Genomic DNA, 22590 nt, shown 5'->3' with positions numbered 1-22590 from the left:
CCTGGCATTGAGCTGTCTGTCACTACATGCACACCACCTGGTAGAGTATCTTCCAGGGGTGGTCAACTACTTGGCAGATCTGCTCCACTACTCCCAGCATTGGGGCACTCCACAAGTAGGTTTGTTCACCACCCTCAAACACAAAATGCCCAAACTTTGCTTCCAAGTACCCACATCCACCGTCCAAAGGCAGTGCAATATGGAAGAATTGGTCTTTTATTTACTCATTTCCATCCCTCCTGGTCCTTCCACTCATAGTGCGGAAGGTGTGGCAGATGTCTCAAACCCTCTTGTGGTACCCCACATGGACCAGACAGCCTTGGTACTTAACACTCCTCAAGATGTCTATCATTCCCTAAGAGAAACTGCCCAAGAGGCCAGACCTTCTCACCAGAAACAAAGGTCAGATCAGACACCCAGATCCCAGCCAGCTCTGGCACATGAGATCCTAGAATTCGGCTAATTTTTTCTTCCGCAGAAGTGCATGGACATATTGCTTGATTGCTGAAGGCCTATTACACAAGCTTGTTATGCAGATAAATGCAAGGGATCCGGCCATTATAGCACCCACAAAACATCTAGGCCATCTTGAGCCCCCTGTCCAGGAAGTTCTCTCATAAGGGATTTTGATGTATAGTCATAACCGTTGAATAGTCCCGCCCACGTGCTGGGACCCTGGAGCAGTTCTTTAATTTATCTTCTTAAGTGGAGATTTTCGCCTTTCTTCAGGAAGGCCTGTAAAGACAATAAAGAGACTGGTAATGCAGCCTATACATCTAGGCTACAGTGGCCAAATTCTTCACCATGAAGTCAAAAAACTGGACCAGTACTTTAAAAATGAGTATGATTTAAGTTTTTTTGCAAACAGTACAAATCTCCTTCATAAAACTCGTTTTATGATAGATCTGAGGGAGAGCAGAGTAGCCTTATAGGCTGCCACCATATGGCTATAATAGAGGGCGTGCCTTTAGGAGCCCAGGGACCACCAGTATCCCATCATGCTTAGCTTGTTTCTCAAAAAAATTTCTTGTCAGAAATTGGTGACTACACCTTTACACAATGTTTTTAGCTTTTCCAGGTTTTTTCTGTTGTTTTTTTGTTGTTGAGAAAACTGAGGTGTTTTGCTGAATAACATGTCTTCATTGTTTAAGTGTCCTCGCTGTGGCAGAAAAAAGGCCAAAACAGGCCCTCATGAGTTCTGTATCATCTGTCTACCTTCCTTGCATCTTGTGGATCCCTGTGACTTCTGCAAGAAGCTTTTTCCAGGCACACCGCGCGCGACACAGAAAAGATTTGCCTTCAAGGGAGAGAAGAGAGACGGCACCAGCGCAAACAGCCTGCCAATGGGACTTCGGAGCGAGGTGAAGTCAGTCTTACACCAGGGCTCTTCCCTCAGCCTCCAGTGGATGTGGAAGGTCTCAGAAGCCTGTTTCAGTCCAGAAACCACATTGGTCCTGACCGAGGGAATAGACGTCGAGGCACGGTACAGCGCCGACTTGTTTGCCATCAAGGGCTATTTCGATATTGAGGTTAGCATCAACCGATGTCATTGACACCATCAACATTGAGGGATTATACACAGTTGATCCATCGCTGGCGTACGATGTCTAGAAGAGCCTCGTCATCAAAGTGCCGGTTCAATGTCGAGGCAGCATGGACGTTTGTTGGGAGCTAAACGTTGACGCAAGAGGTCAAGGATTTTGTCAACATTGAGCAGAAAGAGAAGAAAGTATTCTTCATCTGATTCACAGCATTACAGGGTTTACTCACTTTCTCTGGTTATCATCCTCTCCATCTCCTCCACCACCAGCTTTGCCTCCTTCGCCGCCTCCACCTCTTCCACCTGTGCTTCCTCTGCCGTCAGTTCCTCCTTCTTTACCGCCTCCTCCAGTACCTAGAAGCACTCCGGCTCCCAGGCCTCAAATGCGCTCCCGATTGCACCACCACTCTTGTCATGGTCATCACACACTGGGGTGCTCTTCTAGTAATTCAAGGCATTCCCATCGCCTTCATGGATCTGACCTTAGATCTAGGTCACACTCCTATTGAAGGCATACCGATTATTCCTCTTCTTCTGCAAGAGACTATTCACCAACTTTATCTAACTTTCCACCACGTTGTGCCTCTCTGGTATATAATACCACCTTTTCAAGAGGTTCTAGTCCAAGGGGCTGCCAAACCAAATATACCAATGTCAGTACCCACACCATCTACATTGGTAATCTTTGAGACGCTACATCAGCGTACAGCTTCAAGGCACTTGCTTCCCCCAGTTCTGGGTCTCCTTGAGGTGGCCATGGATTTGTTCTTAACTCCACCATGGCTAAGCCTGCCCTATCCAGGCTTTAAAAGAAATTCCGTCCTCTGGGTCAAGACCCCTTATTTCTCTGCTCTGATCTTCCACCCTACTCTGTTGTGATTTTGGCTGCAAGAAAAGTCTTACACCGCTCCATCATCCTCTTTACCTCCAGATAAGGAGAGTAGAAACTTGGATTCAGCAGACCGCAAAGTAACTGAAAGCACTTCAATGAAAGCAGCCAGTGCTACAATCCTCTTGGGCAGGTACAACCAAGCCCATTGGGATTCAGTCCAGCATTTCACTGAGCACCTGCCAAAAGACAAAAGGGTAGACTCCCTGGAAATCATTAATGAGGGTGCAATGGTCTCAAATCAAGTCATCAGTGCAGCAGCAAATTCTTCCCTCCTTGCCGCACATGGCTATTGTCATGAAGTGACCTTGCCAAGGCATGCTTGGCTTCTACTAACATCTCTGAAACCAGAAGCACAACACCACATCCAAACTTTGAAGTTCTCAGGTTCCACACTATTTGGCAGCCATGCTGACGACGAGATGGCAAGAATGAAAACCGAAATGGACACATTAAAAGCTGTGGGTCTGTCGGTTTTACTCACAGAGTGTTCAAGCCCCTCAGTGGCTTCCAGTAGATCTCAGCAGCAACATCAGAGATCCTACCCAATCACAGCACAAGCAGACAAGAGGATGCTCTTCCCACCAGCCCACCCAAGGTAGTAAACAAACATCGATCACAAAATCATAAGTCCTCCCTCCCCCATCTTCTGTTATCCACTTCGGTTGGGAGAAGCATTGCACATTACCTGAAAGAGACACATCACAAAAGACATCTGGGTTTTGAATATTGTGCAGAATGGGTACTGTCTCAGGGTTACCACCCCACCACTGTCGGTTCCATCAAAGCGTCAACTTCCCACCTCGACTCTACTCAGGACGGAAGTTCACATCCTTTTTGCCAAAGAAGGTGGTGGAAGCCATTTCCCACAGTCAATGGTGGGGAGGAGGAACAGGCATGTACTCCAGGTATTTCCTCATAACAAAGAAAGACGAACACAAATTCAGACCCATTCTTGATCTCAAAATCACCAACAAGTGGATTCAGAAAGAGAAGTTCCAGATGCTGGCTTTACATCAAATATATCCCCAACTTCATCAGGGAGATTCGCTTTGTTCCATCTGCATTTCCATCACCAGGAAGCATCAGAAGTTTTTCAGGTTCCTTGTGCGCCACGACCATTACCAGTACTACCATTTGGCATCAGGTCAGCACCCAGAACATTCCCCAACTGCATGGCTGTGGTGTCAGCCCATCTAAGAAAACACTGAATCGTTGCCTACCCCTATCTAGATGACTGGTTCATAAAGGCATCCACTTTTCATGAAGCCCAACTGCGTTTGAGATGGACTTGTGATCTCCATTGGTTAGGTCTTCATGGCAATCTCAACAAGTCCACGTCAACACCTTTCCAGACGTTGCATTACTTAGAGGCCTCCATTAAAACCATTCACGGAAAGGTTTGTCCTTCGGGGGAGTGGCACTTATCGATCTTTCAAAAATGTCAAACTCTCAGAAAGGGGCCTCATCCAACAGCGAGAGCAGTCTCATCTCTTCTCGGCCCTATGGCCTTATGAATTTTCCTCACTCCCATTGCTCCCCTCCACATGCGGCCTCTCTAGGAGTGTCTAGAGGACCAGTGGGACCAGCTAGCGAGCAAGTGGGAGGACAGGATCACACTTGCTTTACATGCAACACAATCCCTCAAGTGGTGGTGTTCTCCAAGCAATCTCCTCCAAGGGATGCCGTTTCACCAACAGGTCCCTTCTCAAACCATTGTGCCGGAGCTAGCCCAGTCTATATCTCTTTCCTCTCCCCTCAAATGCTTTTACAGTGTAACGCAGGGTGGCCTTACTTTTGCCTACACTGCCCCCGGTGAGCCAACCGTGTGTGTGCTCAATCTGAAGTAGAATGTCAGCTTTGTTTCTAAGTATGTTTCGTAATTATAAGATGTCAGCAGCCACTGAGCCTCTACATAGCTCGTCCTTCCTTCCTGGATCGTTTAGTTAAAGTCTTTAGGGGTGTGTGATCCAAATTTCAATGTTGCAAAATATGGAGCCTGATTGTAAGCATAATGTCAGTGCCAAGATAATAAAATAATCAATTTGGGAACTGGTCCCTTTGCATTCTCAGGTGTGCATGTATTGTTTGGATCATGAATCCAGATTCTCCATATGTCCCATATCTCAAAGGCCAAGTCCAGCCTGCTAGATGGTGCTACTTTGGTGGTCATTGTCTCAACACATGGTTATGTTAAAATCGTCATCCACTATGTGAACCCCCTGAGGGAGGGCAACCAGAAGTATTTCGAGGTCAGTGTTTTCCCGACCAATTGTGGGGGAACGTATACACTCGCTATATTGTAATGTCTTCCCTCCATATTCTATCACTAAATATCTGCCTAAGAGCTCTGCCTGCACCTGTGCTACCTGTAGGGGGAAGGATTTATGATGAAATTGTCAGTGCCTCTGGAGTGTTAAGTGTAACCTTCATGGAATATGCAGTTTAACCCATATCTTCCCAGAAAGGAACACCTGGATACCAGGAGGTGTCTCTTATTACCCTCTTAAGGGTTAATAAGAGCCCCTGGGTGTGACCCTCACCGAAGCACGACTGCACCTTTCTTGATACAGTCATTAAGGCTGTTCACGTTTCCAGATAGTACGTTCAAGGATGCCATTATCAAACATGGATTCATGTCTATGCCTTAAAATCGTAGAGTCCATTCCCCACCCACTAGTGCAATTGGTCTTGAGTGTTCTCTCAAAGTACGCATCATGTACTGTTGGTCAGACATGCATGTTCTTGCAGTGCTTAGCTATGTGTTCATTACTGAGAATAACATACAAAGGAAGTATTCAACGTGTGGGCAGTGCAACCATGCCCGCTATCCCCCAACTCCTTCCAAACCATACTTCTACCCTTGAAACATCTGTCATCTAAGTAACACCCATAAAAGTAGAACTCTAACTCTGGGATATTCCCACTACAACCCAATTAAGAAGGATCGTTATTAATAGTACTTATGCCGCTGGCCTGACAAGCCTTTGTTCTTCTGGTGATGACATGGAGGAATCTTGTATGTGAGGTTGTTACTTTGCCATCTTTCTCGTTCTATCTGTTCCTCTCATCTGGTTTCTCCCTCCCCGCCCCCGTCCGGTTTTGACTCTTTTTGAGGAGGTGCCCACTCCAGGCTGAACCCTCTCCGCTCTAGACGAGTCAGTAATACTGTGTCTGCTGTTGTTCCACTGTCAAGAGTTTGTCCTGTGGTGGGGACAGCCTCTAAACAGTCTATTGGGTCATTCCAGGCCCACAGGGATCCCCAGCTTTAGCCACATTGAATGACTGCCATAGTTTTTGTATCTGATGTGTATAATCTCGAAAAAAGAGGGTGCAGGGGACTTGAAAGTTGAAGTCCGCTTTACCTCTTACCTCTAAAAAGATTGTCCTTATCTTTGTAGTTCAGGAAGTGTATAGTCATCGGGTGCAGGGGTGGGGCCTCATGGCGGCCAGGGCCTCTATCAGTGCTCTGTGAGGCCTCTGTGATACAGCATGTTGGTTTGGGCCAAAGACCTGATACAGTCCTCAATGAACTTCATGGAATTGTTTCCTTTTTACCCTCTAAGATGCTGATGAAGCATAGGTTATTTCTCCGAGCTGGCCCCTCTGCATAGGCTTCAGGAGTGATGGCTGAGGATGACAGTTAACTTGAGCTCACAGACAGATTCTTCTAGTTCGGATACATGGCCCTCTGTTTCGGTGACTCTGCAGGTCATAGGTCATAGGTCTTGGCAGAAGAAAGCTACATTGGCCATTTTGCAGATGTTTGTCTCCAGGGCTAGGCAAGAGGACTGGATCCCTCGAAGGATATCTTCCGTGGATGATGCCTCAGAAGGCTTGAAGTCATTTTTATATCACTGATTCTCCACCTATGACCTGGCCTATCTGTTCAGTTTTGAATGAGTGGCCAGCCTATCCTTGTCTGTTTCAGCAGCACCTGACATTATCTCTGGACTCCTCACAGCTATTGTGTGGGAATGAGGCACACATTCTGATGCATCCCTCTCATCCCCTGCCCAAAAAAATCAAGCGTTTGCAATGCAATGGGTCTTGCGTTAGTGCTCTTAGCATTGTAAATTCGTAACAGGACTTTTCTTGCCATATAAATTGGAATTGAAAAGTAAAACAGTTGACATAAGCCAATTCATCCGTTCTGGCCGCCATGACCATGAGCGCAAACAAGAGACACAAAAGGAGGAAGTTTGCTCGCAGTCAGACATATCGGCAAACGTGCATTTATCCATGTAACATGGTCAATGTCCAAGGCGGTAACAAAACCACCCCAAGGAGGGAAAAACGTAAAGCTTGCCTTTCAAAAATCCTTTGACAATGGTAAATGCTTTACGTTTGTCCCTCCTTTTCACAGTTTTGTTACCGCCTTGGCCATCGACCCTGTTAAATGGATAATTGCACGTTTGCTGATATGTTTGACTGCGAGCGAACTTCTTTTCCCTTTTGTCTCTCTCCTTCGTGCTCACGCTCATGGCAGCCTTGGCCCTTTGAATTGACTTGCTTATGTCAACTGTTATACTTTACATTTCAATTTATGTGGCAAGAAAAGTCCAGTTAGGAATTTACAACGCTAATAGCTCTAACTCGAGCAAATGCGAGACCCCTTGCATTGCAAATGCTTGTTATCCCATGCATTCTTCTAAACTAAAATACACTCTCTGCTCCTGGCGGTGCCTCAACAATGATAGTTAGTGTTATTAGTTCACTCTCAGCTGATCAGTCTTACATCAAGTTTGATAGTTTACAAATAACCACCAATAGTTTTTCAAGTTTCACTTCGAAAAAATCTCCAAATTTCATGATACCTTTATCTTCAGCATTTTTCTGAAGACTTTAAATAAATTCAACCTTTGTTCTCTAGTTAGCTAATTGGAAAGGGCGAAAGATTTGAGCAACTGCTGTTGTTTATAGACCATGTAACTGCCAAAAAAGGCATGAAGTTGCAAAAAACTTCAGTAACCAAATGACTTGTACATTGCATCAAATGTACATATATAAAAGCTGACTGTTTGCATGCATTCTTATGGTACACGCTACAAGATAGAAAAACCATCCAGGCCTAAATGCAGGGCAGAAACACTGTTTTTTGCTTTCTTTACCTCCTCGAACTGATGATCTTGAAACGTGTTCATCCGAAGGTAATCTATTGGTTGCCTCCCACGGTTTTATGGCTTGCTGCTGCTTTATTTAAGAAAGATTACAGGCAAATCGATGAAAAGTAAAATGCTGAAAAAATGTATACTCAAAACAAAACACAAATGATGGACGGAATGCGGAACCGAACAAACATTCACCCCCCCCCGTCACAGATCTGGGTTTAATCCATCAATTCTTTTGCTCACCATGCCACCCCAGTTTGAACCCAGCCATATGCAAATTAGTCTTGACCCTGTTCCTCATGGGAAGACCTGGCCTGGCAGTTCAGGCTGGACTGTTCCCATAGGGAACAGGGTCAAGACTGATTTGCAAATGGCTGGGTCCACACTGGAATGGCATGGACAGCAAAAAAACGATGGATTTAGGCCCAGATCTCTGTACTGGGGGTGAATGTTTGACATTGTTCAGCATTTCGTCCACCACTTGTTCTTTTTGAAAAAATGTATACTAGCTTGTCTCGCTCTGACATGTAGGTCACATCGATTAACTTGCAACCGTACCAGTCACCAAAAAGAAAATTGCATTTGTCTTCTCGGATTATAAATGGTGGTTAGGGTGGGATAATATTGTCAACATATCAAGGTCAAACCTACTAACCTCAGGAGCAAAAAATTAGATCAATATTCAAAACCGCATATGAACCTATTGAATATTTCTATGCTGGAGATGCCATTCAATTTCACTTATAGTAGTGACTCTTGGGCTACTCTTCCTAAATCTGTGAGACAACCAACACCTGCCCTTTCAAATCTTCGCACAGCCTTAGCTGAGATGGGTGACTGGAAATGTGGAAGCGGAGAGCTACAGTGTGGAGCGCAATGACGCTCTGCTACTCCTACACCCAGGCTTCTTTTTAACTTTGTTCGTTCATTACTAAAAAGGATTTTTGTGGCACTTTTTGTGGACCTAGACATGCATTCACTTAAAGGAAGTGGGATTACAATAATCACTGCGGGGAGCTGCTTGTACTTTTTGGTTAATCTTTTCTGTACATCATTATTGGATACGGCCCTTGCATTGATTTGCTCCTTGGATTACGTTTTCTCTGCAAAAATGTGATGGTATAGTATAAGCAAGCTTTAATTGTCTCACCAGCTTACTCAAAACTCTTGATCTCTAATTTGCTGTTAGTATTTATCTACTTAACAAATTTAACTTCAATTATAAGTTTGTTGAGCAGTCAGCTATAGTTACTTGAAACGGAGGTTTAGGCACACACTGTTTTGTGGGCAGTTTGGGGAGGATTAAAAGTACAAAGAGGAAACCATGACTGCATTGGAGTGTCAGGAACGTGCTGTGCATTGGATTCAGTTTTTAAACCCAGAGTAGTAGGACTATTGTGAATATCGATAAGTAACTTCAGGTTTGCATCAAGCGCTCATCTCATACACACATCTATTTTATGGGGATCATTTACAACATCTTCTTGCTGTTTGGTTACATGCAGGTCTATCGTGGACTAGTTGGCACTTAGTCAGACACGTGTTATTACCTGGGAGTCTCGATTAATTATTTCTAGTGGAGTCTGGAATTTTCTACTTCAGTTTTCCAGCATGTGCCTGGAAGGCCTTCTCCTGACTTGTTTCTGTGATACTTCGGGGCTGAACATTATGACCCAGCGGCCTTTACCCGAACATTAGCTCGGTTGTATGCTAGAACCACGCATACTGGAACAACGCATGCCTTAACAATGCGGTCGAAACAACAAGAGCGTGTCTCTTCCACAATGCCTTTACCACGCATGCTTTTACATCGAATTTAGTTGCAAAAGCATGCTTAGTAAAGGCACATACAAAAACGGAATGTGTGGTTCTGTCATACAACCACTCCCCCAATCACCCTGAGCCCTGAATCTTCCCCACCCCAATATCTAAACTACCCCAACCCCCAATCACCCTGAGCCCTAAAAAATAAACTACCCCGAAGCCCTCCACTCCCGCCCCTAACAAATTACCCAGACCCCCCCTGTAGTGTTGGGGCCCTAGGCCCTCATGCTACTAAAAATGAGACACACGGACTCGCTTTCTTAGTGGGTGAAACTGGCCCTGGGCACGTGCGCCCGGCCCCTTTTATTGCCAGGGTCACCTGACCGGTGACGCCTGTGCTGGGTGGGTGTGGGGTGTATGCGGGAGGCCAGCCCTCAGCAGAGAGGCTGGCCAAAACACTAGAACGTGTCCAGCAGGACACTACATTCCTCCAAAACTTTGAGGAACAAAAACAAAGTCCAACCTGCAAGAGAAAAACACAGTAACAAACACACCACCATCAGTCTCTCGGCCTCGAGAAGGCAGGCCGCAGGATTGCCGTGGGCAGGTGCAGCTGGGAGCACCCGGATCCTTCTGCACGAGTTCATGATTTAACCAGTCACAGCCGGGCACGAACACAGTGTGGAAGAAATCCGGACTCTGACAGTCAGATGGTTGGACAAATGTCCACTGATGCACCGTGCTTCAGTCCTGTGGGCACTCGTGGCGAGGCTGGTGGTGTTTACAGTTCAGTTTGTTCAAACAGGGCGTATCATTCGAATTGGGTGCATCACCCAAATTGGGTGCATCACGAGCGTTGGTGGAGTCAACTGTGAATCTGCTTGCCAAGACATCCTAGCTTCACGAAGGCCAATCCCTTGAAGACGGATGACATCTTGGATGTTGTGAGGTCCTCCTCTGAAGCCCTTGTATGTTCTGACCCTCTGATGGCAGAGTTGCTTCCAGGCCACCTCTCGGTTTTGGATTCTTCACTATGGAACTTCCTCGAGGCCTTTTCGATGGGTTTGCCACGGGATCGGCATGGACTGTGCTGGGCTGCGTGTGGGCCATCTGCCGGCCGCTGCAGGCTCTCCAACAGGAGCCATGGTCAAATCATTCGTGCAAACCACAAGGGTGGATGTTCCGTGGTCAGGGCGCTTGCCGACATGGATCAAGTGCATGCGGGCTCTCAGACGGACTCAGGGCAATTGTCTATCTCGATGCCAGGAGGGTGTCTAGTTGGTGTCATGTTAATTCACTGAAGACAGTCTTGGTGTGCTGTGACCTGTTGGGAGTCTCCATTGCACAGCCCTTTTTGTCTCTTTGACTTCATCGGTGGGGCAATGTCCAGTCCTCTCTCAAGCTTGAGAGGACCCTTGTCTGGGTTGTCACGGGACTGCTTGTGATCTGCGCTGGGGCTGCTTGTGTGCCACATAGGGCAGCTGCAAGACCTCCTAGGAGCCACTGCCTAGTCGCTCGTGCAATTACAGGGGTAGATGGATCTGGGTCACGACTTGCTCTCGTCACCGAGAGCAGGATATACCGATAGGGCGAGCAGTTGGTCATTGGTTGACTAGTTCTTCAGAGCATTAAAGCAGAGGTGTAGGACTCCATTCTGGTTGTTTAACTGCTCCTTTGATGGATACCGTGATGCACATGGCAATGATGGCATTTGCCGTTGGGAGACCTGGACGACAAGTGATGTTGCTGGAGTAAGGGTGATTGGAGTAACTTCGTCACAGCGAGTGCAGTCTTTCTTTTGCTCAAGTGCAGATGCTAGCTAGCAGTGGTGCCATCTGCTTCAAGCAGCCGATGACAGGTGGCTTGGATGGTCACCTTTGACGTGTGGGGTAAGTACGCGGTTCGCGCATGGCGTCTTACATTTGGCACTCCCGCCGAGCTGTCTCCAGTGACGTCATCGCACCCCGGTGGCTGTCTTGTGTGTGTGTGCACTCTTCTTTTGTTGTGGGAGTCCTCCATCTCTCCACCCTGTTGATCTTCCGTTCTTGTTCTTCTATGGTCGTCAGGTGTTGCAGTGTGACAGGTGATGTCACACAGTCTCCTTTCTTCCTCCTTCATAGCGTGGTGCTACGCCACGCTTTCTTCCCCTTTGTTGTGGCGTCTGGCCACTTGTCTTCCTTTCGTGTGGACCTTTCGAAGGTCCTGTCCTGCCGAAGGACTAGGGGCTCATCCCCGTGTTGCAGTGGTGGCGTCGTGCCACTCAGGGTGTGCAACTCTCCTCTTGCCTGTTGTGAGTCACTGCCGACTCAGTCTTGAGGCAGTGTGGGGGAGGACACTCCTTGTGCGACTCTCCTCTTGCCTGTTGCGAGTCTCTGCCGTCTCCGTCTTGAGGCAGTGTGGGGGAGGACACTCCTTGCTGAGTCACTGGCCCGTTGCAGGGCAGTGACATAGGGTCACTTTCTTTTCCGCTTCCTCTTCACTTGAGGGCGCAGTGCTTGCGCCTCAAGGCAGTGCTTTCTTGGCACTGGGTCTTGCTTGAACCTGCGTGTGCTTTGCAGGGTTGGTCGCTTCTGATGACCTTCTGTGTGATGGGCCAACGGTGGCCGTCTTGTGTTGCTGAAAAGCCGGCTGGCACGGCCTCTTGTCCCGCGCGTTACGTCACGATCTCGGGTGCTCTCTCCAATTTCGCGGGCGTTGTCTTAGTCGTCACGTTCTCTGGCGCAGCTCTCTGTGCATGTGACATAGTCTCTTTTTCTGGGCGTTTTGTTAGCGCCTGGCATGTCCTTTTTCTTGTCCTGCGGTGATTTCCATCACTGCTGAGACGTGGCGTTCTTTCGGCGATGGGAGTGGATGGCCGCCAGTGGCTGCGCCGACCATGCGCGCTCTCTTCGATACCTCACGTGGCACTTACGTCCATTCCTCACTGTTGCAGGTGGGCGGGGACAGCTGCAGTCTTCGCCTTCCCTTTTGCAGCGTCGTTCGCGTTGCGTCCTTCCTCGCCGTTTCCTTCTTTTGCGCCGTTTCCGTCAAGGGGCGCGATCTTGGTCTTGTGCAGTCACTCTCTGAAAGTGCTGCTGTAGACTTGCCTTCATCCAATCTTGTTTTCCTTTAAAATGGAAAATAGGGTGCAGTGCCACCTTTAGCCACTGGATGTCAGTAGTGCACTTCTTTCATGCTTGAAAGACACTCTTTCTTCCTCTTGTGCCTCGGTTGTTGGAGACAGACACCGGAGAGGATCCAGGCTGGAGGGGGCTGCAGAAGCTGCAGGTAAGTGTCTTTTCTTTTTCCACCACTTTTCTGTCTTCTTTTTTCCTTGTAAAGGTTTTTTTTTTTTTCTTGCACAGCCTCGTTGAGAGAGGCAGGCAGCTCGAAGTTTCTGTGGGTGGTTTGGGGGCCCCGGGCACTGTTTTCTCTAGGTGCGTGTCAGCACCTCAATTCTTTGTTCCTTTCTAAGAGGTGGGGGCGCGGCCCTGGGCAATTTTCCTTGCCCTTGGTGCGTGTCTGCACCTTGTATTTCAATCTGTTTTCGGTGCGTGTGTGCACCGATGTGCTCTTTGACCACGCGGCAGCAGGAGGGCGGCTCTGGGCACTTTGCTTCTTTCTTTGAGCAAACATTAGCCTCGTGGGCAGAGGCAGGCAAAATTGCACGCTGCTCTGTGAAGGGGGAGGCGGCCCTGGCACTTCTTTTTACTTTTAGCAGGCTGCATTACCTTCTTGGGGGTGGGGGCAGGGGCGGCCGGTCCCGGCTATTGTTTTATGGGTTTTCTGGGTGCGCGGCAGCACCTTTGCCTTCCGTGGCCTCAGCAGCCTCCCTTAACGCTGCGGGTCGTGTTACTGGGAAGGTATGGGGCGGGGGCCTTGGGCATTTTCCAGTGTGCTTTCGGTGCGCAACAGCACCATCCCGGCACTTGGTCCCGGCCGCGGCAGCCTTCCCTGATGCTACGACCCGTGTTGCTGGGGGGCAGCTCTAGGCGCTTCACTTGGCTAGTGCGTGTCAGCACCGTCGCGCTCCTCTTTTCACGGCCGCAGCCGTCTTGGCAGTGCTGCGGTCCACCGTGCTGTGACTTTATGGCGGTAGCCTAAGAGCTACGTTCCTTTTCACTCTGCTGCTCGGTCTCCCTTATCCCAGCAGGAGAGCGGGGACAGCGCGCAGCAGTCTTTACCCCCTTTTCAGATTTCTCCCGCCGTGGTGGTGCCACACTGGCATCCACAGGGCTCACCTCATGCCAGGCAGGGTGTCGGCGGTGTTCTCGGCTGCGTTCTGCCTTTCGGGATTTGTGGCAGGTGGGTGCTGCAGTGAGGTGCTTTACAGATGTAAGGCAAGGGAACACTTCATGCATTTCCCTCCTCGCAGCGCAGCAGCTGCAGCCGGCTCACGCGTGGGGCAGACATCCTCGTCGCCAATGTAGTGTTGGGGCCCTAGGCCCTCATGCTACTAAAAATGAGACACACGGACTCGCTTTCTTAGTGGGTGAAACTGGCCCTGGGCACGTGCGCCCGGCCCCTTTTATTGCCAGGGTCACCTGACCGGTGACGCCTGTGCTGGGTGGGTGTGGGGTGTATGCGGGAGGCCAGCCCTCAGCAGAGAGGCTGGCCAAAACACTAGAACGTGTGCAGCAGGACACTACACCCCCCACCCACCCTAAGCCCTAAATCCACCCCACTGCTAAAAACTACCCCCAAATCCTGCTTCAATCCCACTTACCTCACCGCGTCCTCTCCCAATCCTGCCTCCTCTTCCCTCCTCCTGCCCTTCCTTGAACCTTCCCCCACCCCTAAAAAATAAACTACCCCGATCCGCCCAAAGCCCTATTAAAAAAATAAAAGCTACCCCCACCCCGCCTCCTATAAAAATCAAAAATAAACGTTTCCCCATTAGCTCACATCTGGCCTCACAACAAAGAATAATCTTGCAGCCAGTGGTGGCTGGTGACAGAAAGCAGTGGTGGGGCACAAATACAAGACAGAATTGCACCTTGAGTGAGCCTCACTACCCACGTATTTACATTCACCTACTCACCCACTGCCTTTGGTCACCTACCCATTTACTCATCCACATTGTCATCCACTGCCATTCACACAACTCTTATACACAGACACCCACATTTTCTCAGCCACTCAGACAAGCCCTGCAAACACTTATTCAAACAAACACACATTCAAGCAAACACACATTGCCTCACCCATCCTGTATCCAGCAGTTTCAGTGATAAAAGGTACACGTTTATTTGAGCTGCAGATTACATGTTTAATATGACATATCACGTCATTAGTCTGCAGAAGAAATAAAATGAGCATAACTAGCCATGATAAATTACTGGAACCATTACTGCCTTTGAGAGACGAAATCACCTACAGAGGCAGTGAAGGGAGAGGAGAGCTGAGAGAACAGATTTTTTTTCTTATTGTCTGTAAAAAAAGATAGAGCTCCAACTTACTTGTGTGCAGGGTTGTTTTTGGCATATTTATGACTTGAGGTCTTCAGGTCACACTCCTGTCTCCCAGAGAGCCCTGGATGGAGTTATTTATCGTATTTATTCAATTTCTCTGCCACAGACTGCTTGTAATGCAGGAAAAGGGGATTTTCTTTGAGCAATGCCACATTCTTTTAATAAATTGTGACCTCTGGTATGTAGACCCTTCTGATCACACCCCACCATTTGAGTAAATAGGAAAGGGTGGTTAATAATATCGGAGAGACCTGAAGTTTTCATAAACCCGGGCTGAACAAAAAACGCTCCAGGCTGTTTACTATCGGGGCTTCTGGTGGAGGAGATAAGCCAGGGACGTCACTGCGTTCTGAGAAAACGTAAGGGCTTTGCTTGGGCAGGCCCTGTCAGCCCTACTGTGCAGCTTTCAGCCACATACTCACACAGTGGGGCTTTTCAAAGTGCACAACTTTCACTAGGAAAATGTTGTGCAGAAAATGTTTTACTTTCATTGTGTAATTAAATATATGCTTCACTAGAAAGGTCAGAAAAGGCTAAGGGTGCAGACCCTTAGCCCTTGAAAACCAGCCGCCCCTGCTTGCAGCATTTGTAAAGACCTAACATTCGTTACGAAAGTCGTCCTTCATTATAGTCCCCATTTATAATTTTTTGGGGGAATTGTAACTTGAATTATTTGTTTAAACTTATTTTGCTTTCCTTGTGTTTTTTTTTTTTTTTTGCTCACCTTAAACTATGCCTGTTATTATACGGGTTAAGGCTAACTAGGTTGTCATTTAGTTTGAACACTTTAAATGCACTTCATTCCTTTAGCCGTATGTAATCTATCGTCTTTCACTCTTGTCTTTACAGGCATGGTTCAAATTCCAGTGAGCATGTACCAAACCGTGGTCACTAGCCTTGCCCAGGGTAATGGCCCTGTTCAAGTTGCCATGGCTCCAGTAACGACACGGATAACTGAAACTGGGGTCACTATGGACGGCCAAGCAGTAGAGGTTGTTACGTTGGAGCAGTGATTCAAAGGAGCGGCACAACATCTTGTGGTCATTTACTGCTTCTGTAACCAAATGCCTCGTAGTCCACAGCAAGCGGCAATGAAGACGTCAGCAGCAGCATTCCAAACAATGGTTGTGTTGACTTATAAGAAATACCACTCGGCAAATACCTGGTCCTTCCAGTTGTGCTTTCTTCCACACAGTGTATTAGTGCTGCCTTGACCGCAAGTGGAAATGGGACTTCAGTTTAAACGTTCAGTGGTTCCATGAAGTTGAAATGACCGGACGCCATGGAGAGAGAAAATGGTTTCAGGCCCTGTGTGACGCTCTTTGTGGATCTTGATGACAAACACGCCCAGTGAACAGCATTGTTGCCGTCACTGTCCATTAACAGAATGGTGCATGGAGCATCGGGTCCATCTGGATTCTTAAGTGATACACGCTTAACATGGATTTTGCAAGAAAGGTGCTTGCAGCCACATAGATCGAAAACAACCTGACTCTTTAAGGGCATGTAACTAAAGATTACTTTGGAAAGGATGCACTCGGAATAGTTAATGAGCTATAAAGTTTCACCATAAGCCCAAAGTCTGCTTCCCAATTCAATAGAAGCAGCCTACTTCCTGCACATACTCCCCTTTCATCTACTTTATACGAGATTATGATCCCCCGTTTCCCAACCCTTACCGATGTTGGGACGGTGCTCCTACAATTCTCATTCCTTTTCTACATGGTAGAGTAACCCTCTGCATTTTTGTGTTCCCGGAGATAACTCCACATTGCTGTACAGTGATCCACTGCCAAACCTTTCCTGCTGCTCATCGGCCCATCACGTCTTTTTTTGGGGGGGGTTAGGGGGGTTGGATGGAGGGAGGTCGCAACCACTTGACCCTGATGTGTTTGCAGTGTCCCCGTGTGTTTCTGCAGGGAAGTCACCCCCTGTTAACCTCACCTTTACTTGGCTGTAAAGCTCTCCCCTGCTTTTAGTAGGAGCTGTTGAATCTCTGTAGTGATGGATGATGATCCGTTTAAAATTTTAAAACAGAGAAAATTTATGCACACTTTTATATATTCAGGGCTCTGTTACTTTTTTTTGTATTTTTTTAAGAAATATTGGGACAGCAATTGCTATACACAGAAAAGCTTCTTTTGGCAGCTGTCTTCTTATGGCTATTTAAAATGTTTTTTTAAACGATTAAATCATGAAGCATAAAGGTACTTCTGCTGCATGCAAGGTGTGTTTGTTATTGGTATGAAGAGGGTAGTAAAATTAATTTATTTTGTAGTAATTTCCTCCCCATGAGCACACCATTCCGAAAAACCCGATCACTGATAAATTGCGGAAGCCTGCTTGAGAGAAGTGTGAATGCTCGCATTTTTTCTACTCTCAGTATTTAGAAAATCATGATTATCAATGTTTTCCCTTTCTGAATCAATATTAGCAATTTGTCAGCCAGGTGGTGCTGTACACGTGATTGCAATGTTAATTTCCCTTTATAATGAATAGTGCTACTTCATCAATTATGGAGCTTGTACTCACTGATGTTGTAGTGCATCCTCATTACATATGGGCCGAGGAATCCGAGATCACTACTACAGCATGAAAGCCCCTTTGCTACTACTCTAATAGTCGAATGGCAATAGCGCTTCCAGCCCTAAAAGATGTCATTTTTCACGACAAGGCTACTTTTCTTGATACTGCCAAGCAAAACTCATCTGCAGCCATTAAGAACAGAAGTATCCATTGCAGGTTCCACAGCATGAAATAGCAGAGCTCATCGACGCAGCAGAAACAAGTCCTTAACCCATTCGACAGTGGAAACGAACCCTTCCACATTCTCCAACAGACCCTGTCATGGAAAACTGTTTGTTTTGCAGTCAGAAAACAGGGACTTTCGACTTAATGTATTTTTGTAATTGGATTTTAAGAGTACTTGCCCGTACCACTTGGCTGTATTTTTTTTATATATAAAATGTAAATAGTAAATGTGTCTTTAAATTTGTGTACTTTTATTTATTCGTCAGCCTTGCCACAGCTTCAGATGTGTCCGAGCCTTTTCCCCCATCTATCTCTGCTGTTTGTGAAGGCCTTAAGTGCAACAAGTGTACTCTGGCCTGCGTGACACTTTCCTGTTAGAACACAGCAGTTTTATGAGGCGGCATAGATATAGACACCCAACGCTTAAATGTTGCAAATAAAAAAACATTCTAATTTAACAAAGTTTTTCCAAATTAAAAAAAAAATGCAGCTGGGTAGACCACAGTATGCACATTAAACGTGAATTTTCCAACCTATCGTGATCGCATTAGTCATTGACACAACCGCCTCTACCCTCAGTGTGCAGTTAAAAACAACAAAATCCCCTTTCTCTCTTTTTTTTTTTTTTTTTTACAAGAACAAAAACATGCGTACGCTCGTTCCCTCTGATGTAGGGAAAGGAAGCAGGCTCTCTTTAATTGTAATAATAATAATAAAAAATATTCGATAGCCTGTTTGTAAAGCATTTATTCGGAAACAGATTTTTTTTCTAGTTATTTGTATAGTGCACAAGTAGTCCGCCTATCTTACATGCACTCACATTCAAGAGAGCCGCAAGCTAATTCTGTGAATTATAATTGGGTGATAGAAAAGTGATTAAGGAATTTTCAAACTATTTTGCACCATTTTTTTTTCTGGCCAAAAGCATAGCCCCAAAAATCAATTTTACAAAAAAGTAACTTGCAGGCTGAGATCCCCATGCATCTTCCCCTCATGTGCTTAAAAAAGAAGCTGTCTGGGTCTCAAGGTACTACTTAAGATTTGATTACAAAATAAGAGATTCCCACGTCAAAATATTTGTATTCTACATTTTTTAAGGGTTGTTTGCAAAACCAGAAAACTTTCGACTTCCTCAGCACGTGAGCAACCTTATCGATTTTTTTTTTTTATCAGTTCGTGAACTCTCCTCCACTATTCATTGGCCTTCAAAACATTTCAATTGTGTATTTCTTTTAAACAAAGAACTATCAGATGTAATTTGTACAAATAAATATTATTTTCCTGTATGTATTCTGGGATGCATTTATAATAGGTTTAGCGTATCAACATTTTTATATAGATAAAGATCAATATTACTGTTGTGGATACTTCCAATCTCTTAATAGTCAACCTTCCCATGCAATAAAATTGTAGAACTTCATAAAAGATCTTCCTAAACAGCACAGATCAGACACTGAGTATGTGGTAATGCATTTTTTTCTGGTACCTCCTAAAGGAATTAAATTGTAAAATCTGTCTACAGACGACAATGCCAAGCACTGTCGTGTCTTGCATGGTTTATGTATAACAGTGTTCACCATTGCCTTGACCTCTCGGAAGACTTGTTTGCAGTTGTTTGCAAGTGGTGCCTTTGGCCGTTGTAACAGACCTTGAATGCCAATTATATTATTTTTGTTACTTAAATCATCCAAGGCTCTGGCATGGGATTTCCTCTGAAATAGCTGAACAGTAAAACATTTCGGCACTAGTTTGTGATCCAAGAATAATATTTTTTTCAAGAAATGTTTGTATAGGAAAACGTGCATGAAAAGCAGTGTTATCTACATTTCGTTTGAATTTTTTTTTTAATACAAAAATACACTTAGCAGAATTAACTACCCAGACTTTTCCAGAGAAGTCCAAAAGCAGCGAGCCTCATTTGCTGATGTAAAGAAAAAACTGAGAACTCTGGGGCTTAAATATGCCATACTATTTCCTGCCAAACTCAGTGTTACGCACAATGACACAGTGCACTTCTTACCCCAGAAAACTTGGGATTGGATACAGTCCACCTTCTGACATACACCTAGGGTACCAACTGACACACCAGAGAATCTCGAAACACCCAAACAGACTGCACGGAGCGCAATGGGAGGAGCACCCTCCCACGTGGAAGCACTACAGGAACGTCACAGTCTCGGTGGAGGCGGCGGCAGCCCTCGGCGGGGCAAGCCCACACCCTTCTCAGAAAACCATCAGGGAAACCAGGTTAGACTCCGATTCTGACTGTGCATTAGTCTCCTCCTTCGACTCCACGGATCCATCTCAGGTGGTGACTCCTGGGACATTCAATGAAATTATTTAACTGGATCATCTCATCAATGTCATTTGCATGAACAAGTAGTGGGGAACATGCCGGCACCCACACAAATCACCTTTGCAGGGATTTGGTATCTCTCCGACCCCCCCACTGTGACATTCTTTGCCGACCTAGTGGCCTCTGATTCCTCGGCACCACATCAGTCTTGGGTTCTCCTGGCAATGCTCAGTACCCTATTGGTGGAGTAGAGGACCCTACCGGGAATCTCAGCTGAGGACAGAATCTTGCATTGCTGATGTGGATGGCATGATGAATCACCAGGAGACCCCTCTGGACGGCTGCTCTTTTCCACATCCCACACCTAACCACGCTCGGTCTCGCTCTCTTTCTCTTTCTTTCTCTCTCTTTCTCTCTTCCCTCTCTCTTCCCCTTCTCCCCCAAAAACCACCACCAAGAAGTGGTGCACTGTTGGATTGTACTCTTGTTTGGGCAGTGAGGTTTCGATTTCCTGCCCTGGGGAAGGGAAGGTGGTTAATTCAGTTAACTGTTAGAACTTACTTTTGGGAAATGTGCGCTTATTGTCTCTGCTCAGTTGATATCCCAGTCGGGAGTGCTATACACTCACATGTCCCTATGGCGTCCACCCTAAACTACAACTTTGTTAGATGGAACGTCAAGGGGCTAAACAATATGTCCAAAAGATACAAGAGTTATTATCATAGTGGGATTATACGCGCCCAACCAAGACCAGAGTTCCTTTCTTACTAGGATATCTGGAGTCATTGCCCCTATCCTGACTGAAGGCATACTCCCCGGAGATTTTTTTGTGTGTTTCGGATACTCACCTTAACAGATCCCACTATCCATTAGCTAATTACCCAATCCACTGCACGGCCAAACTCTTTAGAGACTGGCAAAACAACTGGAGCTTCATAGACTCTTCTAGACACTTGCACCTAGATCTAAGGGATTACTCCTTTTTCCTCTGGACTTTACGAGCTCCATGTCAGAGTAGACCCCTATCTCACATCTCCTGAGGTCCATAGTTCCGTCTGCACAGCGGAATATCTGTGCCAAACTATTTTGGACCATAACCCCCTTCGGTTATCCATCGCCTGGCATAGGGAGCGCCCCTGCAACCGGACTGGCAGCTGATGGTGGAGGCACTAGAGGATGGAGCCTTCCACCAACAAAGAGGAGGACCTCCGGAACTTCGAGTGTGATAGACAAGAAAACTCTGCAGTTGGGCTGATGCTTTAAGAGGCCAAAGATAATCTAGTAGCCTCAATTGACAAGCTGTGGTGCTTTGATCAGAGGGCTTAGATGACTTGAGCTTACACTGAGAGGGATAAGGCGGTGCATTGCTCATGGCAGTTGATCTAGAAAAGGCCTCTGATGCCCTGGGACTACCTCTGCCAGGTGATGGAATGGATGGGGCTGGGCCCGGGGTTCATTAACTGGGCCAAGCCTTTGTACACTGCACTGACTGCCCACAGGTAGGATCGTCTCACTCACATATAGTAGGAAGGGGAACTAGACAAGGCTGCCCTTTCTCCCCACTTCTATTTGCTGTGGCATTGGAGCTGCTGGCACAGGCTGGCCAGAGAGTGAGGCTACTTCAGGGGGGCTAAGGATACAGGGCCACATACACACTAGCACTGTACGCTGGTATGGTTTTCTTCCTCTGCGATGCAGGCCCAGAATTGTAGGGGGCAATCTCCTTACTAGAGTGCTCTGGGGCCCTTTCAGGCCTGCACATTAATTGGCAGATATCCCACATCTTCCCCTTATCTTCCTGTTGCACCTCCGCCCTCCACCGCCACGCAGTCTGCAGGATCTTTCCTCTGTGGAATCCACTTTTAAATACCTGAGGGTGCGAATTTACAAGCCCCAGAACTTTCTAGAGGGTAAAGTAGGAGGTAGAATTCCAAAGCTCAAGGCAACTGTGGCTTTCTGGGAATCACTCCCACTCTCCGTAGCTTGTCGTTTTGCAGTCGCCAGGAAGGTGGCTTTACCCCAGCTGCTTTACATTTTTCCACCCTACCAATTTCCATACCCAAGTCCTTCCAAAAATTGAATTCCACACAGGTAGACCTCATATGGGGCAAGGGGAGGCATGGAATAGCCCTGACTAAACTCAAGCGTCCAAAGGAGAGTGGGGGGGAACTAGCTCCCCCCTCCCCCCCCCCAAGATCTGGAGCTGTACTACCTAGTGGGCCAACACCAGTGGTTTGCCCAGTTGCTGCATGCAAGATCCCAGATGGATTGGGTGATGCCACCAAACACCCCACCTTATCACACCCTCCTCTGTATTCTCTCAAATCTCAAACGAGTGCACACTGGGGATCCTGCAGATTGACGGGTGAGAAGATGCTGTTGGTTGCAGGGCCTACAATGCACCCAGACCTCCTTGCCTTATGCCCCAGAAGTCCCATTAAGGTGTTTAGTGACCCTCCCTTGGGTCCGAATCCTCATAGTGACAGAAAGGTTGGTGGATTACATTACCACAACGGTGGACTTACACAGAGATGGGGAGCTAGCACCCTTTGAATCCTTAACATAGGAATACAGACTCCCACTGGGTCAATTTTTACAGCATTTAGCATTGATAGCCATAATAATGCGCCATTGGGTTTGGGGGGGTTGGAGGGGGGATTTCTGCATCTCGGATCCCTGCAATATTTATAGACTTGGTCCTCCTACTGGCAAAAAGAGAAATCGCACTACACTGGAAAGCCCCCAGAGGCCCTTGAATAGACAAATGTAAGTATTCTTTGCTGTTTTGG

At 46.8% G+C, this 22590-nt stretch overlaps 1 protein-coding gene across 5 annotated transcripts in view; it reads left to right on the top strand.

The window, feature by feature from the left end:
- Positions 1-18791, top strand: part of NRF1 (nuclear respiratory factor 1) — a 667443-nt gene extending 648652 nt beyond the window's left edge. For 3 of the 5 annotated variants that reach the window (XM_069229343.1, XM_069229340.1, XM_069229341.1), the window contains one exon: positions 15604-17745. In XM_069229343.1, the coding sequence (XP_069085444.1) occupies positions 15604-15767 (164 nt within the window). In that variant the 3' untranslated portion in view covers positions 15768-17745. Of the gene's footprint in view, positions 1-15603 lie in introns of all 5 variants that reach the window. The other 2 variants (XM_069229342.1, XM_069229339.1) reach the window with 1 other exon arrangement.
- The last annotated feature ends 3799 nt before the right edge of the window (positions 18792-22590 follow it).

This window comes from Pleurodeles waltl, chromosome 4_1 (assembly GCF_031143425.1).
Source record: "Pleurodeles waltl isolate 20211129_DDA chromosome 4_1, aPleWal1.hap1.20221129, whole genome shotgun sequence".
NCBI classification, from domain to species: Eukaryota; Metazoa; Chordata; class Amphibia; order Caudata; family Salamandridae; genus Pleurodeles; species Pleurodeles waltl.
The sequence above is the reverse complement of the archived record's forward strand: the minus strand, read 5'-3'. Positions and strand labels throughout refer to the sequence as shown.